This window comes from Paramacrobiotus metropolitanus, unplaced genomic scaffold, assembly GCF_019649055.1.
Source record: "Paramacrobiotus metropolitanus isolate TYO unplaced genomic scaffold, Prichtersi_v1.0 Parri_scaffold0000001, whole genome shotgun sequence".
NCBI classification, from domain to species: Eukaryota; Metazoa; Tardigrada; class Eutardigrada; order Parachela; family Macrobiotidae; genus Paramacrobiotus; species Paramacrobiotus metropolitanus.
This window is the reverse complement of record NW_026570221.1, coordinates 3904182-3924633: the sequence shown is the minus strand read 5'-3', so window position 1 is coordinate 3924633 and position 20452 is coordinate 3904182. Positions and strand designations below refer to the sequence as shown.

At 48.2% G+C, this 20452-nt stretch overlaps 1 protein-coding gene across 1 annotated transcript in view; it reads right to left on the bottom strand.

Moving 5' to 3' along the window:
- Nucleotides 1-6924: 6924 nt before the first annotated feature.
- The window catches only part of LOC129581196 (uncharacterized), a 34953-nt gene continuing 21425 nt past the window's right edge, over nucleotides 6925-20452 (bottom strand). Inside the window, exon 2 of the mRNA XM_055472143.1 lies at nucleotides 6925-7899. Within this exon, the coding sequence (XP_055328118.1) occupies nucleotides 7139-7843 (705 nt within the window). The 5' untranslated portion in view covers nucleotides 7844-7899 and the 3' untranslated portion in view covers nucleotides 6925-7138. The remainder of the gene's footprint in view (nucleotides 7900-20452) is intronic.

Below are 20452 nucleotides of genomic sequence, written 5' to 3'. Positions count from 1 at the left end.
ATTTTCCCCCAAAAGCTGACAAATTTCTTAATAAATTTCGACCTATTTCTTTATTTCCGGATCAGTCACCCATCAGTTGAAACTCGTGCAGTTGGTGAATAGAGACTTCATAATTTATTTGTTGGAAGAACTTGTTTTACCTTCCGGTTTTTGTTACTCCGCGGTCTTTCAAGCTGCAAACTATCCAACAACAGTGTACCAACTCTAAATCCCAGTTTGACCAACCACTGCTGCCCTTGGAATCGCGGCGAGGCCTGTGCCCTTTATATCCCAGTTTAACATTCAGTATACTAATATGTAGAGCAATAGCCACCATTTCTTCTACTGCTTTGACTACAGAACACAGTCAAACCCCTTTAATTAAATAAAGATGCAAGTGTTTCGTTGTGCTGCCTTCTGCTTTTCGCTCTTCTTTAAAACCGGGAACTGTTACTCGAAATTTTCAGAGATGAGCGTTCATGAGCTTCGCTCACCGCAAAGGAATGCCTGCGCCTCGGCCTTGTAATACGTTATATAACAAACTAAAATAAGTAATGATTTCGAGCTTTCTAAAAGTTTCTTGTTACTTAATAACGAAGCATTTCACCTTATTATGAGCTTGAAGCAGTACTGTGGTGGTTTCAGACATAATATGTATCGGACGGTCTTTCGAACCCGCTGCATCTGCGGGTTAACGAAGAGCAAACAGCTTGCTGTTTTTCGACGAAAGTCTTGTAGAAGCAAGGTGCCCACTTGCCTTTCTTGAAAGAGCATTTTCTAAAGAAAACTAAAAAGCAGCAAACCTCGTTTCAAAAAATCGGCTTTTACAAATCGTCGGCAGTTCAGCAAGAAAAGCAACCCCGCCCGCCGGTGAAGGCACTTTACGGTATAACCACGGGAAAATCACCGCGGGGGTCAGTCACTTGAAAATACACTTGACACAGTCGCAGGATCTTCTCGGCCATGTTTGTCCAGTTTTAATCTTCTTTTTCAAGTACCAAATTTTTATGAAAAATGTGCAAACAGCAAGCAGCGAAAATTTGTTATGGAACGCAAAGTTCCGTCCTAATGCAACGGAATTGTCAAAAGAACTTGTTGGCTGTTGAGACAGTGGTGGGGTGCTCGGTTTAGCATCGATGGATACTTAGCTTTTCCCAATGACTTTGTATGTTAAAGTTTTCGAAAGTTTTTTTTCAAACGTGTCTTTTTCTCCAAAATCTGATTTGTGATGGCAAATCTACACTTTAAGGGCTATCGAATGATACATAGTCATGGCAGTTTGGTTCAGTGCGTCGAGCTGACGGACTCAACAAAGATTTAGGCTTACGCGATTATTATATAGAGATTTTCGAGCGCCAGTCCCATTTTTTCGCGCCAGCGCCAGTTGCGCAAGCTCCCGGCGCACCATTTTCCGTTTTCCTTAGATGGGGGAGCGTCCCCCCCCCCCTCGCGACAGCCCTGAGCGTAACTCACTAACTCACTGAATCTGTGTTTTTCGTTGTTCCGGTACGCAGGAAATTCTTGGATTGGCTTGTACCGGGTCACTTCCCTTTACCGACAGCTAAACTGAATCACTGTTTTGAAAACCAGTACGCTGCTGATTCAGAATCACTGAACCAAATGCTGCTGAACTGAATCACTGTTTTTTTTTGCGCGCTACTCTTATAATAATCCCGAGTTGTTCGAGACCTGTGAACTGGAAACTGACCGTCTGGTGTTCCCACTTGCAGATCCTGTGGGAGGACCAGAGCAGTGACCCTCGCCCGTCCACACATTACCGCCAGCGCCACTGGGACAAGTTTAACCTGTCGGATCTGGATGTTGCCAAGCTGACCACACTGACGGCAACGGCCTTGGACGCATTCCTGTTTAATACGCAAAATACTACAGTTTAGCGTTTTAGGCAGTATGAGGCCTTTCTGACTGCTGAAGAGCGGAGTTTTTAGCTGGGTGTTATTGGACAGCGGTGTTCTACGGCGTTGTTTGTTGGGCAGATTTCTTTTGTTGCTTGTGTACCGATCAGACGTCCAAGTCCCGTAATTCAGGTTGTCTGTTCTTGATATAGTAATAATATGTAATAATTAATAACCACGAACTGTACATATCGAATTAGAAAAAGCAGATGGTTTGTTTTATCGCAGATTGCGCCAATAATCGTGTCTCTGTTTGAATGTCTTGATGGTGAAGTTCCTTATTTCTGGACATGTTCCTGTTGTTCGCTGGTTTTTTTGCCCTGATTTATTAAATTTTGAAAGCGGGAAATAGCTATCTGTAGGCATCCCATGCCACTAAAGTTTACTTTACTATAAGCATCCTCGTTTCTATAACTTGATGCTCTTATGTTTCTCGCAGTATGGTGAACACTGAACAGTTTTATGCAGTCCGTTATACACAGGGAAAAATGCAGTGTTTGCTAATCCAGCTTCATTCAGCCGGTAACAGACATCAATAAGCAGTATGCTAAAATAGCTCTCTAAACGGCAAGTGTTTGACATTTTCAAAGTTGGAAATATTTTCGATTAGTAACGTACTGTACACTAATACGATTCCAAAACCGTCAACAACCTGCCGCCAAGATTGGTTTATTTGCAGAAGAAGCAAGCAGAAATCACGCATCACGTCCAAGGTGGTACTACTTAGACGCGATGCTTAGTAATAATAAATAATAGATGCTTCATGAGTAATGCCTTGGATAATGCATAATTAGGATGACCGCTTTTCAGCAGATCAAAAACGTATTTCCCGCAGTTGGCTGCAGCGCCACGAATGATGCTGCCATTTGTGACCACTACATTAACAAGCGTCAAATATAAGCAGGCCGTTAGTATCTGCTGCATGACTGCCGCGTACGTATCCCTTATCTATGCACAAGCAATGACTAACAGCAAAAAAATGAAAACAACATCAGCCATTAATAATCGATACATATGATGGGAAAACGTGATAACTGAGAGAGGAATGAATCGCGTCTTGTATGTCCATGAGTCCATCTGAATTTTTTTACATCGCGGGCACAGACAGCCGTTTTGTCGCGAGAGAAACAGTAACTTGCAAATCATTTTAGCTCACTCTCTCTCTTTGATTTGCAAATGAATTTGCAAATGAATACAAAATGTGATCCTGCTGGCCGTTCCAATTAAGTACACGTAGCTAGCCAGTAATCATGAACGCCAGGCAAGCTGCAGTTAAGGCTGCCGAAGGCTGAAATAATTCTTAATTTTTATTAACTGGTACAAATTTAGAATTATTTCAGATGGTTACTACGACTAAATGCTACAACGACTAAAAACAGGATGCTGTAAGAAGGCTTAACGAGACCGTGGCAGTTAAAGAACTAAGCGCCAAAAATGTCTGCTAGAATGCAAGTCGATGCCCGATATTAGCCACGGATGTGTGTATGATTTATGAAACCGAGCTCTTTAGCTCGGTTTTATAATTCAGCTGTGTATCTGCTGGTTGGCCAATGGTGGCGTTGTTATGATTCAGTTTTTTGTGACTCAGAATCAGTGCATGATAGCCCGCGCACCGGAGCGTTTTTGGCCTAGATACTGTCGACAGACGTGTCTTCACACGTACATATTTGACACTCAACATTATTCACGACTTTAAGCGTATTCAGTGATCAATATGCAATATTTAGAGCAGTTAAATACTGTCAGATTACATACATATAATATACAGGACATACAGATCAAACTACAGTATTAATGATGTATTTGTGATAGACTTTTTAAAGTAATTCGCAAATGTGTATGATCTTTTCTTATTTGTGCGGTTGTGGTTACCGATTACCGGCCACGTGCGGGAGAAAGATACCGCAATGGACCAAATGGCGTAAAGGCCCCTTTTATTCGTGGCAGTAGCAGCGGCGAGGAGTACCACGCATTTGGCCACTGGGGCTGTACCTTTTAGCTGGCAGAATTTTTTGCAGCCTGGACCGGCACAGGGCGTCCCATGCTCGTCGGTCTTGTGCGCGGTTAGGCAACTTTGGAAGCGGAGTGTGTTCCTCCAATGTTCGCGTTTCGGTGGGATGAAAATGCGAGCAACGCGGCCAGCATGAGAAAAACAATCTTAGCAATAACAACGACGGTTATCGCCCACCATGTAACATTTAAAACAATTTCACCCAAGGTATCGTCATGTTTTATGCCTTACAGGCAGTTATTATATTACTAATAATATTAATAATAATATATTATATTAATATATTAATATAATATTAATATTACAGGCAGTCGTAATATTAATAAGCGGTGACCGGCCATTTAATCGACGAAAATTCGTCGACCGTCACTTCGTCGAGCAGACACGTATGTCGGACTCTTAACGACGTTGAGCAGTGTTTAACTAATAACTACTGTAGAACATTTTAGCTTACTTAGTTTTTCTTGTGTTTTATTATGTTTCTTTGTGTTCTTATATTTTCCTAGGTTTCCAAATGTTTTCTTATTTTTTTCGTATATTTTAAGTACTTTCTTATGTTTTTCTTAGTCGTCGCCCTTGTGACGGTCGACGTATTTGGGTCGGTATTGTGTCGGTCGACAGTTTGGGCTTTCTAGTTCCGTCACCGAAACACAGTACAATCTTAGCTCCATGCTTTAGAGCTAAACAGCTTGAAACTTGAATATGAAACTTTAATTTGAAATTTTATGCTCGCGGCGCAGAAAAAGTTTCAAACGCTTGCGGTGATCATGTGAAAATACTATGCACTTGTTTATTGGCGAAAATTTGCACAATGTGCTGGAATATGGCGAAGCCGGTCAGTACAAAACCAGTAGCATTTATTACAGTTTGATGCTACGCCGCGACACTAAAGTTGAGTCAACCCGAGTATGTGAAAACCACGAAAAGTAGCTTGAGCGATGGTAACACTGCTCAGACAGCCCAATTTACGTGAAGCACGCCGCTAATGCGACGCCGGGATGCGTGATATTGAAATTACGCTTATGTTCTATTCGTTGTGGGAAATCTTCAACTTGCTCCAGCAGCTATCAGGCTGGTTAGAAGAAAGCACGATCGAGTTTCTTTCGTTAATTGCAGTTTGCAAAAGCTGTGGTGTCACTGTAATACAAAAGCTGTGGTGTCACTGCACAGCAAAGACTCTATTAAGATATTATTGCCATACGATTCATACCTAATCACTTGCTGCAAATATGTATATTGTATAATGGCAGTACAATTCTGTGGCTTGCATACTTTAAGTAACTGCCATACAACAAATTTTTGGGTGTGAGATCATAATAATATGTAGAATCTTCCACGTATTTCTCGTCATCCTGACATTACGAAAATAATTAAATTCATAATTATTATGGACAAGTTTCGTTTTCGATTCGTCAAGGCAATCCCGAAACTCGCTAAATTAGGCGTTAATGTTACCTACATTCAATAACATTTATTCTATATGAACATCAGCTTTAATAATTACACAGTTCATTATATTGCTCTTTCTGTAAAATAACAACTTCTATCTGTTTTGCATTTGCTGAATTCTAATTTCTTCTTAATTTTTTTCAGTTGGGCGCAGAAAAAAGATTCAGGTAAAGCCAGTCAATTATTGCAACCTGCAATAACCAATTTTTGGGCCCGATTGTTAATTTCAGTGCAGTATCGGCTGCGGCGCGGTATCAGTTTTACACAACACACATATATTATAAGAGGGGATGTCACTGGCTCACCTAGATAATTAGATAAATAAGATAATCCCTGTAATTACTGCCGTCAGCCGGCTGGAGCATGACCTTGTCGCTCTACATGGTGCTTTTGTACCACGCCAGATTTAGCTATATGTATTTGTATTACCGTCACACTCCAGTCGGGTGACGGCAGCAATACAGGGGATTCTCTAGGTGCGCTACTGACGCACTTCTCTCCCCCTCGTACATTATGTATGCGTGTACATACATTTTGTGTGCCATAACCGCATTGATACCGCACCGCATCGACATTTTTGCGCTTTACTGTTTACAGTAAAACCTCCCTGATACATACACTCTTATGTAGGTACACCCTCTGTATCAAGTACACCAAAACGCTAACCAAAATTACTGTACACTGCAAAAACCTCTTAGTTCCGCACACCCTCTACATTACGTACGAAGTTTTTTTAACGAAGGTGTACGTATGAGAGAGGTTTCAATGTACCTGATTACTACGTACCGCGAAAAATCTCCTAATGAATGTAAGTGTGCGCTTCGTAAGAACTCACGGACATGACTGTTTAGAGGTAAAGCAATATCTGTTCTCTTCGTTTCTGCGTCCTGGGCTTGTCCTAACGTTCGCAGAGGTGCGGTGTATATACGAGGCGGCGAGTGTGGCCACCGGACAGCGGTACTCGGTTCTCCCACGGTAAAAGGGTGATGACATTGAATTTTTTATGATCTTTCACAGCTTTCACAGACAGGAATTTTAGCGCCGTTCTTGCTTGGAACCCACCGTCGTCGGCCTGCGAGTATGTTTCGTTACCGAGGCACAATATTTTCTCTCTCTATGACACCGATGACTCCCCAAATAAGCATATTCGTCAGTATCCTTTAAAATCATGGCCGGTGTATTTGCTCAGTTCACTATCCCAGAATCCAGCCCGATCTTCTTTTTATCGAGAATATAATTATGAAATACGATGTACAAGAACGTGCGTATTCGCAACCACCTTAACAATGATTATTATGTGCAACGCTTCGAGTACTGGCGTATTGGCGTATTGCAACAAAAAACACTTACTTTCGAGTACCGTTTATCAGCAGAGCAAATTCGAAATATTTACAATAAATAAGAACTTTTGATTGAGCTGCACACCTTCGAAATAACTAGTTGTAACTGATATTACATGAAAGCTTTTTACTTTTGTTGTTGTCAGAGAGCAGTCGTGCGGGAGAAGACGTGCTGATCAACAAAAAAATTGACGAATAACCGGAAATAAGTACTTTATCACCATATGGCACTTCCATACGAAACCATGGATACGGTAATAAAAGCAAACATGAACCATGGTAATCAACGTTCTAAAACCACGGGCGACTATAAATGCTACAACCCAAACAAATAGTCCACAAACTTTTGAAAAGCATCGCGACAGAATTTGCTTGCCTTGGCTCTATATTCTATCGTTGTTTTCTTCGATCGTCGCGGATGACCTTCGGAGACAAATACGCGACCTTTAGTGCACAGTGATCGACTTCAAAAGCGGTGCCGTAGGAAGTTGCACGGTGGTCATATCCTGGGCCAGAATGTGCTCGTGAATAGCCACCAGAGTGCTCCGACACTCGAACGTGTGGTCAATTAAAATAACCACACCGTCTGATTGTGTGGTTGCATTTTGAGTACGGGAGAATATGAACGTTCCCTCGGAGCAATTTGCGACAACGATGTCTCCACAGGTCCTCCACATCTCATTAGGGAGTGCAAGTCCCGTACTTGCTGCCGTCGCGGAAGAAGTATTGTGAGCTGCTGCTAGGTCGTTGTGAATGTAATCCAAAACTTCCGTGAATTTCGTGAAACACTGGCTGCTCAGATCAGAGCGAAAATCGAGTCGGTTGGCGTGCGAATTCTCCGGGTCGGTCGAGCTGAGAGTGTACACTCCATTGCTACATTCCGCGCTGATCACTTCTTGTTGATCTTGCTCGATGTCCTTTTGCTGGGTTAAGTTGGACAGTTCCAACACCACCATATGGAGGTTGTACAATTTATATACGCAGGCGAATGACCGATCAATGCGAAAGACGACAGTGGTGTCCTCGGCACGTTGTAGATCCGGCTGGGACATCGTCAAACGGCCAGACGAACAGTTGATTTCAATAGGCCTAGGTTCCGCACAAATTGTAAACGGATCAATGTTATTAGTTTCTGCTGCGTTTGTGATCATGGTGACTGCCGTAGTCGGGATGGCTGTACTGACTGCTGCTGTCGATGAAGTATTGCCTGAAATAAAAGAGCACAGTATGATTTATTAACCTCTACACGTACAATCGTCAGTAAACCAGCCAGGTGTCAAACTGTTTGGAATCTTTACAGTGTGGTCAAACCGCAGTGGCAGAATTCTTAATGGCTCGCCATATCGGTACAATAAAAATGAGTCTGATGCACAGGACAGCCAGATGAATCTGTCAATCGAAATGGTTCTTTTCATCCAAGATATAAAATACTCCATTTCACAGCAATTGCAATCTCTGAAATCTTTGCAGAACGCATTGTTTTCGAAATAAAAGTCAGCCCGAAGAGAAGAATTCAAACCAATACTGTCCAGTACGCCATTAGGAATAGATTGCAATGAATTTCCTTCTGTCATGTTAGCTGATTCACTTATATGAATAACCGCTCTTGTTCCTTGTTAACTTTTCTATAAGTCATTAAGGATTGTTACTTTTACTTTATATCTGATTTCCTATCCCTTTCCATCCTTATTTTCTCTGTGTATATAATCAACTTGTACTGAGCGTACAAGTCAGTCTGGTGTTGAATTGCATTAAACTACGGAAATTCCAAATGTTATACGAGTAACATTTCACTTCAACGTTTAAAAGCTGGATGGAAGTAAGAAAAGGACTTCCACTCAGAGTCAAGGAACACATTTTCGGTTTCTGGTGCGCAAGACTGAATTGTTCCTGTATGCAGAAAAGCAGTGATTCACTGATTACAATGTGCTGCACATGTCTGCTATGCTGAGAAGCAACCGCTTTTTTTTAAAAAGAATTTAAAACTTACTAAGGTGTCTTTCAATGGATACAGAGCTTGCCAGTCAAATGTTTTCAAGGCAATGTAGCGCAGCCACAGTTCGCTAAGTTGCGGTTTGACAGACGCTTCACCAGCCAAATTTTCAAACGCATCTACGCTGACAGTACTAATATCATTGCATTCGAGGTCCAAATATAACAGCTTGCCGAAGCCGGCAAAATGCCGGCGATTAATGGAGCCGATTCTTGAGAAACGAATTGACAGTCTTTCAATATTTTGCCTGTTGTCAGAGGCCCACGACTGCGCCTGGTGCGTACAGTCCACACAGGACGTACTTGCACTCATTGCTTGCCGTTATCGCCTCTCTCGCTTGTACGTACGTTGCTGCATTGCACTATCCGCTGAAGTGGATATACGCAGCGCATACACTGAGCCACACTTGCTCTCTCGTTCCTCTCTCGCAGTATGACTCAGCGTTCATACGCTCGCGTTGATAGAGTCCAGTCTGCGCATCATCACACAGCTGATGGCACACAGCATCGTGTTTGCTGCCAGCACTTCTTTCACGCCATCAGACGCTCAAGAACCTTCCTGGCATTCACATGCTATTTAGCCATCAGTGCTTTGTTCTTGCTTTCCTGCTATAACGCAGCATTTGTTCCCCTTTATTTGTACAATAAAGCTCACTCGTGATCTCCTCGTGCTTGTCTGTTACATGGTAGCAGCTTCTTGCGGTTTTCGATCTTTCGGAATCTCTGAGGAGACGGTGAAGGCTTAACTCGCGGAGAATTTGTGAGGAACCTGAAAGTCACTGTCAGATAGATTGCTGAAGCAATCTCTGTCTTAACTTTGATCGGATTGATCGCATCGTCTTACAGCTGAGGAATAACGGGGGTCACTGAAGTGATTCTTGCCCAGCTGGTGAGCACAGTTTTTTTTGTCTCTTCCACATTGAAGAGCACGTTTCCCAACAGCACGGACTTCTCCCAACTAAAGGATCAGACTCGAACGAGAGTCTGCAGCGCGATAGGATTAATCCAATAATACGGGGACCATCGGTTTGAACACCGACCCGCAACTTTACTAGCGGATTTCAACTCGGAAACGACGGATTTCCGACCTTGGACGGAGGAAATCGAGCGGAACCGACACCGACACCGACACCGGTAAAGTAACGGTTCTAGGTCGATTTTAGCCGAAACTAGGTCGGCATTTCACTTTCTAACGGTAGAAAACGATTTCTATCCGTAAAATTTAACTTTTTAACGGTTGAAAAGTAATTTCTGACGGAGAAACCGACTCGGAATTTTGCTTTTGGTCGAGAACCGACCTGCTAGGTCAACGAACCTGTCTAGACAGTTAGACAAAGGCTAACCGGCAACAGGTCGGAAATTCTCTTATTTTTGATTTCTAACGGTCTTTCGACCATCGGAAAATTTTCCTAATTAATAAAAATAATTTCTAACGGTTAAAAACTTAAAAATCCGACTAGATAAACTTTCTAGCCAACCAAAAATAACTTGTTTTTCTCGCGGGAAATAGCGCAAAAATTCTCGAGCTTCCTTGTGACATCATAACGACCGCTTATCAGTACTTAAGAAGCAGCCAATCAGAGTGCAGGGGAAAGTTCCCATAGCCTAACATAGGCGTGATTCATCGTTTTTTGTAAATTTTGCACGCGGCTCGCATTCTGTGACGAAGGCAGAGGTGCAAGACCACTTAACCTGTTACGTCACACTGGTCAGCACAGTAACATAGGACGTACTACACCGTACTACTATTACGTACTGTACTGTACCATAGTAATGTATATTAACCCGTGTACTGAGTCACCAACAGACACATCAACAACAACATCTCTCATCGGACGTTCTGACACTCGGAAGTTCCTGAACCAAAAGATGTTCGATTTCATCGAACATCTTCACACAAAAGATTGTTCGACTTCCTCTTCTAACTAATAAAACTTTTAAGGCTCCAAGAGCTGACCTGATTCGACAACAATGAATCCTAGAACGAGTACGCGAGAAAGTTCAACACGGACTATTCTCGGCGTGCGAACATGACCGGAAAGTACTCACCGGTACGCCGGTCAAGACAAAAAGTCAGCTGTCCTCAACCGACTCGACTAAGTCGGCCGAAGCAAAGGAGGACGCAACGAACGATTCTCTCGCTGACTCGAATCCAACCTCGGATGACAGTTTTGAGGACGCCAGGATAAAACATTCTGGAAGCCCCAGCTGTCGAAGCAGCCCCGTCCCACCCGACCGGGGGATGCGGAACAGCTGCAGGCAGGGACCACATTGTCTCATGCCGACCTAGAGTCGAGCTCACACAGAGCTCAAAACTCGGTAACGGTCACAAAGACTACCGAGCTCGGACGGCAATCACCCAACGAGAAGGAAGAAGTGCCGAAGCCGACCTCCCCCAACATGGACATACCGACTAACCAAGTCGGACGGAAATCGCCGACCACACAGTTCGAGCGAAAATCTCCGACCAAAGAAGTCGGTGAACAACAATCGACTACGGTGGCCGACCAACAAACGGTCAACCGATCTTCGGCAAAGGAAGTCGACCAACAACAGGCCGACCTGCCACCAAGAAAAGAGGTCGAACAGCAGACCTTGACCGGAAAGGAAAATCCGACAACAGGAGTCGGCAAAGTCCAACCGACCACACAGGTCGGAAGGATTTCGCCAAACTCGAAGGTCGGTCAACAGATGCCGACCATAGAGGTCGGAGAAAAGGAAGTCGGTAAGAAGCAACCGACTAGCCTTGAACGGCAACCAACCGACACAAAGTCGGATGCGGCCGTCCAGCCGACCAAAATACCGACAGGAACGGAGGATTCCGAGGTACCGCCACGAAGCGGCCCTCACCCAGCCGGATCGCCAACTAACATGCCGGCATCCAACGAACGGGCTATTTCGCCGTTGAGTCGACCTTCGCCAACCGGACGCGAGTCGACCCGAGCAACCGAAGCTCAACAAACGGTGAAGTCGACTAAGGCGACACAAAGTCGACCTGTCGACCTGACACTTAGATCGTCACCACCGATGTTCGAAACGGGCGAACTCGGCAGCACTCCGTCACCGACAAACGAAGTCTTCGACGCAACAAATGCCTCAAGACCGAGTAGTGCAGACGGATTTTTCACGACACCACCTAAGTCCGATAAGGAGAACCTCGGATACCAGGCCAGTGCACTCGAATACACGGCCAAGAAGTGGATCGCGGCAACACCGCCCGAAAAGATCAACGATCTCGACCTTCTCCGAGCGAGATGCCACAAACTGATCACACAGATCGTTTTGGCGGACAAGATTGTCGACTCGGCAGAAGGATCCCTCCGAAACTCGGAGGACACCCATAAACTCGAACGGAGGAAATGGGAACGAGACATGGCCGATGCCAACAAGGGTATCGCCACCCAACAACGGGAAATCGACCGGCTCAACGCCATATTGAAGCGAGCTGACTTACCGTGTCGATATGAAGAAGACCAAGTCGCCATGCTCTCTGGTAGACTGGAACGGTCAACAGCGGCCGTCTTCGAAATCAAACGCAAACTCGACGAGGCGCACAAAGCCCTCGAAGAGGCGGAAAACGAGTTGGCCGACGCGCAGACGGCGTTGTTCGAATCGGAGATGGGGGCAGGAGCGTTCCACCAGCAACTTAACTCGGCCAACGAAGAAGCAGAGGTCTATCGAAACGAAGTCGATAGATACGTGGTGGAACTTAAGAAGGCCGATAACGAGATCGACCGACTAACGCAACGAACCGACGAACTCGAGTCGGAAATGGAACTCCTCCTCGTCAGAATGGGACGTCAATTCATTGACGCACACACTCGGCAAACAGACTTTCCTAACCAGAGGACAGCCGATGCTGACCTGGTTGAAGCAAACGCCCAGCTGGCCGACCAACTACATCGACTGAACGAAGTCCTTAAGGAGGAACAGAAACTCCGAGCCCAGCTAGAATATAGCTTGGCCGAAGCCCGGAAAGTGAACGAGGCGCAACAGAACCGCATCGTTTACCTGGAAGCTCGTGAAGTCGAACTATACGACTTCGGCAAACAAGCCGCCCGCAATCTCACGGAGATGATGCGGCAAATGGACGAGATGGACACGGAAACACGGTGTCTGAGGGAAGAGAAAAAGCACCTGGAACAAAGCCGGGCGGAACCCCCTCATATCGAACGTCCATGGCACAGGATCAACAGCCGTCACGAACAATTAGTGACATCCTGTGGGGGATCAATCCAACCCAGCAAATGGCGGAGAAGGAGAACAACACCTCCTACTTCGTCGGAGTCGTGACGACCGACCCGAGCGTGGGAACAACCCCACAACCACCAACTATACCGAGTGCTCCGGAACCGGAACACAACACATCGACCGCGGCACCAAGAGTACCGACGACGAACGTGGCGACAACTACGTCAGCCGGTGCATATACCAGCACCTCGTACGCGACGCGGACAACAACGCACGTGCCGGTACCAAATGCATTCAATCCAAGCAATGCCGTGAGAGGGGACCAAACAACAGATTCCTTACGCCCCTCAAATCCGCTACCGAGACCCGGAGTGGAAGCATATCGCCCACCAAGGACGAACTCCAACCCGAACTTCCTCCGCCAGAACTCGCCGTTCGACTTTGAACGAACGAGGGCTCGGTCATTCAACACGACCGACCAACGGCAGGATGGACAGAACGGAGAGGATAGCTCCGACCAACAAGGTCGGGTGCCTCCACACCGACCAATACAAGGTCGGATGCCGGCTTAGGGAACACAGCCCAACCGGTACGCAAGAGTCTACGACCAACCGAGCGGATTCTATCCGCAGGCGCCGAGACAAAATCGAGCGCCTCCTCCACAACAGTATGGAGGACAGCCTCAACAGCCCCGTCACGAAGACCAGGCTCAGGCACCGTACCAGCAACAGGACGGATATAATGGCCAAGAAGAAGACGCCTACCACCAGCAGGCATATGAGCACCAACATGGTCGAATGCCATATGCCAACCCGCCACCCGCCCCGGCTGCACAACAAGCTGCGCCGGTGGCATACCCGATCCCCCCGGCACAGGACCCGGCACACGTCGCTTTGGTGCGCGCAATGGCCCACGGACGTCGGCAACCCTTACCGCCGTTCGACGGTGACCACACCAAACTTCATGGGTGGCTCAAACAGATTCGAAGCCTGTATCGTCAAGCCCAACAATGGTACGAGGACGATCAGACTTTCATGTCCGACTTGGTAGCCCAACTATATGGTCAAGCGGAACATTAGCATACCCTCGAAGCCGCTGGAGAACCACTCGGCGGATGGCCAGTCAACTTATGGCTGACCAAATTCGAGCAGCGATTTGCGGACAAAAACAAAGAAGTGAACATGATATCCCGAATTAACAAACGGATATTTCGTTTCGGTGAAGAGACGCCGGAATAGTACTACGACGCAATGATGTTCATGAAGTCCCAAGTCCCTACAGTCACTGACCAGATAATCCTGTATCATCTCAAGGAGAACATCCATGAACCCAAACTACGGGAGGCCCTGGAAATCAGGATGCCGGCAACGCCGATCGAGTTCCGTGATTACCTACGGAACTTCGTTAACGGTAAAGAGATGTATGAGGTGCGAAAATCACGGGATGGCGACTACATCCGAGTTCGGGCAGCAACACCTGCACCTGCCCCAACTCCACCTCTGGCGATACCGCAACAGACCGGATATCAGCCGCACATGATGCCGGGATATCAAACTCCAACGGCACAGTACGGACAACTGAGTCCGGCGCCGACGCCACCGGTACAACAAGCACCAGTCCAGCAACAGATATGGGCGGGCGCGGCGGCAGCGAACCTGAATCTCCCGGCACCTGGAATCGGAGCCCCCGTTAACAACTACGGAGGCCCAGGTTATAGCTCGGGCGGTAGCGAAAGCAACACAGGTTTTCGCTACCGACAGAATTCCAACCAGGGATACTCAGCCTACGGCCAGTATCCTACACAAGGATATGGCGGCGGAGGCTATGGACGCGGAAGAGGACGCGGCGGCGGGAATCGTGGCCGTGGAAACTTTCCTAACCGCGGCGGAGGCGGGGCCCCACAAGGCAACCGACCTCCTCAAGCACAACAAGGTGCTCGGCAAGCGATGACATATGTCGACAAAATGGAGGCAGCCTCCAGTGGACGAAGGACAAGACCTTCAGGTGCAGGCACTGCATGTTCAACAACCATGACGAGTCGCGCTGCATATACGGGTCGGATAACAATCCAAACCTTCGGTGGTACGACGATTGGTACCGCCGATACTCGACGAATGGCCCGATTGGCTCGGCAAATCCATTCTGGAGGGACATTGTGCCACCACCGCGCCTTCGCCAGCAACAGGCTGGTGGCTCGGGTAGCCCCGGCAACGGAAACCGGTCGCCCGGCCAGGGGAATGCCGGAAACTCCAATAATAGCGGTGGGAACCAACAAGGCTCCCCGGCATACAGAGAACCGCTGCCGCCCCGCCAATCATTGAACTCGACGCCACCCAACAATGGGTCGGCTCGGAGTAACTCCCCGGGAAACGCCCAAGGTCGATGAGCTCCGGTGACTCATTCGACCTCCAACATCCGACCGAACCACCGGACAAGGATAACCCAACTAACCAGCCGCTTACCTCACGGAACGAGCCGAACTTTAATCCGTTACAAAAACGGATAGCAACAGTCCTAAACACATTTGGACTGGACTGGACCAGTTGCACGGAGGAGGAATTCCTCACGGCACTGTCAGCCCCCACAAAGGAGGCGATGGCCGCCCGAACTAAGGCAGCCGAACTCGGAATTTTCATCAACAACGTTGAAATCGAGCTCCGGACCGGAACGCAAGAAATGCCCGGCCGAACCGACCCAGCGCACCGACATGGCGCTGGAACATCGAAGATATGGAACGAATTGAACTTTCCTACAACGATGGAGGAAGGCCATCAACAAATAGCCACCATCCTCCAACTACTCGGACTGAACGAAAACAGCTCCGAGGAGGATTTCGCAAAAGCGATATCGGCCCCCACAAAGGAGGTGGAGACGGCTCGGAAGTTAGCCGCTCAGCTCGGCGTGTATGTCAACAACGGCACCGTCGAAACTTGGCCCGGGATGCAACATGCACTCGAGGCAACCGACCCAGCGCATCAACTTAACGCTGGAACGTTGGAAGTCGGAACGCAGGAATTGCCCGACCCAAGCAGCGCAAACAATGCGACTGCGCCGTCCGTCACACAAAGTGGCGTAGTACGGCCCGGCCACGGAAGTTGGACCGGATCGCCGGTGAGGATAAACTCAACCGAGCAGCCCAGACGAGGCCCAAGGCGTGGAGGACCGGGACGCCGATCCACGCAACAGAAATTTCCCCAATGTATCATCCGGACGCGCAACGGATAGATACGCTGCAACAATGGCAGCTATCGACCTCACCGAAGAACCGGAAGAAGTCGAAAAGTGGGAAACAGTCCCACTGGAAGTACAGGCACCCGTTTACTCTCGGCCGGGAGAAGCGGACCTCTTCCAACCAAAGGAGCAGCCGACCAGAACGGTAGCTGGTTCTCGAACATTCCTCAACCTCGACTACATGTGGTCGACACTGAGGCCAACGGAAGTCTCGATGGAGGAACGGATACTAACACAGGCACAACGGTTCGGAACCGCCGAAATACCGGAGGACGGAGTAGCTAACCGACCTGAGGTACAAGAAGTGGTTGAAGTCGGAGTCGAATCCACACAAAGTTCAACTCAACAGCCAGCCGACCACGGACCGGTGTCATTAATCCCCATCAAACCAACGGTGCGGGAAGTTACCTTTGAAAAAGGAGCACACAAGAAACCGAAGACAGTTCGAGCTTGGACGCACGAAATCCAAGTCGGATCCACGCCCACACTGGCGATGCTAGATACCGGACCGGAGACTTCGCTCATCGAACAACGGTTCTGCGAGAGGAACGGCTTAACGATGCAACCTCTCGGACACTACACCAAGATACTTGGTGTGGGCGGACAAGTCGCCTTTGTAGTGTCTCATTGCTGTACGGCACCTGTAACAATGCAGGGCTTTACCAGCCATCACACTTTACACGTCCAGCCGACCGAAGCGGACATCCCAGTGCTACTCGGATGCGACTACCTGCATTCGAAATTCACCTTCATCCTGACACCGATTCCTATTCCGGAACAACCAGAAGGAACCACGGTAGTGCAGTCTATCCCGATACCAGAGGCATCTGACACGGTAGGAAACGAAGTTCGGATTAGTCGGCTTGATCACCCGGCGAACTCCACACGTAACATCTGCCGCGATTGCCGGGATACGAACCGCACTCTGCTGGAGGAACTAGCACTCCATAACGTGATAGAGCACTACCAGAGACGGATACGCGACGGTACATTACGACCGGCCAGGACTGTACTGAAGTCTATCCCGATACCAGAGGCATCCGCTGACGCGGATGCCATGAACCGAGAGGAAGTACGACAAAAGTACCGAACTTGGTTCTCGGGAGTGCGACACTTTCTCGACCAACAGACGTCGGAGATAGTGACCACTCTGCAACAGAACGGAGCGGTAACCCCCGACCAGATACTGGACGCACAACAAACGTGTGAACCGGTAATCGCCCTTATGAACGACATAGAGGACGAAGCATGGGAATGGGAGGAGGAACGAATTCCGATCCATCGACAGTACATGGAATACGGACTTCCTATACCACCCCCGCTGGAAATGCCGTGCCAGGAAATAGGCTCTCAACTCTTCGCCTACATGCAGCGAGTAAGGTTGCACGGAGAATCGTCAACAACTGCATTCTGGCAGCGGTACGGTGAGGACACCGCCATAACGCGGCAAGTTCCTAAACCGTTACCACCACTTATGCCACACACTCCAACCAATGTGACGTTCGCGAATAGCTCGGCGAAGCCCCAGGAAAACGTAGTCCTGGAAGAAACCGATAAAACCTATCGGTGTGCTATCTGTCAAGACAATATTGACGAGGTAGTACGAGCAATAAAGGCTCACCACGACCTAACTTGGTCGGACGACAGACCGTCGTCACCGTCGCCTCCGCAACAGGAACGGAAAGTGGATCGCTTTCGGAAGCCCCAACAGACGAGCACCCGATGGCTGACCAACATAGGCTCACAGCCGGCCGACCTTGAGAACCAGGACGGGGCAAGTCGACCTACCCAACCGATAGAGTCGACTCATTCGAACCGACCACAAAGGTCGGATTCGAAAACACGGCAGAAGTCGACCCCGAAAACGGATCCGAGGTCGAATTCGAAGATTATCAGTCGGACGACTCGGACATACAAAGCACGAGTGATTCGGCCGGCACGGACTCCGACAACCGACCTTCGGAAGAATCCGAAGAAGATGACGACGAAGAATTCGATCTGTCAGTCCGACACTGTAAGACGGATAAACCGAGCATAAACGACTCGGATGACTCGTCATCGGAGGACGAAGAACCGACCTACGATGTCCGGCTAACTACAGCACTGCGGTCTATAGTTCACACAGAATTCATAGGCGAGCAACCGGAACACCCCAAGCCAGCCGACCCCGAACAACAGGAGGAACTCGACCAACTTAAGGCTTTATGGGAATTCGGAGGAGGTAAACCGGAAGAAGACGATATCCGACCTCCAACCATAGTCGTCCAGCGGTTGTCAACGGAACAACCGATCTTGGCTAACTTGACCGACCAACAGAAGTCGGAGCATTTCAACACATGGAAGGCACGAGTCGCCAAAGTCAAGACGATTGAAGAGCTGGATTTGGACAACAAATGCCCAGAAGTCCACCACTTAAAGCTGGACCCCTATGTAGAGACGAAAGCGTTAGACCGACAAGTTGTCTTTAACAGCGAACGAGTCTCTCTCCCACCATGGTCAACATGTTCGATCAAGGTACGGACGGCCAAACCAATGGACCCGAGAAGACGAATATACTTCTCTACCCTACAGCGGGTAGTCCGACCTATTCGGCCAATCGAAGCCAAGATCGACATCAGACCTCAAGTCGACACGGCCTGGATAAACATACAGAACACGACTCACCAAACGAAGGTGTTGAAGAAAGGCGTACGACTTGGCCATATGCAATATGCCGATGTCTACGAACCGGAAATCAATAATGAATTCGTCGAACGGGAACTCCCACCCAAAGTGGCGAAGACATGGCCCCCGACTCGGGAAGTGAAGCCAAAACCCCAGTTCGAAGTTTTCGAGGCAACAGGAGTTCGGGCCCAACGGAAGGTCAAACTCATCCCTCGGGCCGTAACCATGGTAGAAGTTGTCCTGGACGTACCGGTATCCACGGACCAGAAACTAATGTACCTAGGCGAATCCGACCCCAAACGAGACGGAGTCGAATTCATGGACGGCGTAACCAAGCATGACGGGAAACGATTCACCGTCATGGTGGCAAATCATACTCATCGGGAAGTCACCTTACGCAAAGGTGCACCGATGGGCCGAGCCGAAGCATTCACTATGATGACGGACGACCAGAAGGTCGAAGAAGCACGAGTCAACACGGCTGAGGTAGAAAAGGAAGACGCCGAATCCCAGGAGGAGCGACGAAGAATCATCGACTCCATGAACTTCGGTAAAAACTTGACTGATGAGCAACTAGCCAAACTGAAGGCAGTCGCATGGGATTACCGGACTGTATTTCCAACCTCGAAGAAACCCTATGGGGACGTCAAAGGGGTAACACGTACCATTGATGTCCAGGGTGCACAGCCGATCAAGATGAACCCCACCAGAACAAGCTGGAAGGGACGGGAATTCATCCAGAAACACGTGCAAGAGATGCTCGATCAAGGAGTCATCGAACCGTCATCGGCTGCATGGAGCTTCCCCGTCGTCTTAGCCGCGAAACGGAATGGAGACGGCACGGTAGGAACACGCTTCTGTATCAACTATATCAAGTTGAATGCCGTAACGAAAAAGAACAACTACCCATTACCGAACCCAAATGAGCTACTGGACCGATGTGCCGGAATGGAATACTACGGCAAGGTAGACTGTCAGTCCGGCTTTTGGCAAATTCCCATGGACGAACAATCCAAAGACTACACGACCTTCGTAACACCCGAAGACATGTGGCGATTTAACCGTATGCCGTTTGGAGTCTGCAACGGACCAGCAACTTTCCAGATGCATATGGATAAAATCACGGCATCAGCTCGGAAGAAAGGTGTATTCGCCTACATCGACGACATCATCTTCTTCGGTAAAACGTTCGAAGACTTCCTTGAGGCTTTCCGAGCGACTCTCGAATGCCTCCGCGATGCCGGATTCACGGTCAAACCCTCCAAATGCGAGATCGGAACGGACAGACTGCTGTTCCTCGGACACGTTCTCTGACACGTGCCTGAGAACTGAACGGCAACTCAGGTCGTTCCTCGGACTGGCCAACTACTATCGGAAATTCATCCGAGGATACGCTCAGAAGACGTCAAAATGTACGAGCCGATCAAGCTCGATTGGCTGAGTTCAACGACATCCTCCGTACTGGCGAAGTTCGACCCGACCAAAAGACCGTCATCGAATGTGACGCAAGCGGAGCCGGACTTGGCGCGGTGATCTCACAAGACGATCATCCTATCGCCTACGCCAGCAGAGTCCTACGAGGACCGGAACTCACCTATGGAGTTACTGAATGGGAATGCTTGGCCGTGGTATGGGCCGTGCAGAAATTTAAGCACTTCATCGACCACGGACCATTCACCGTA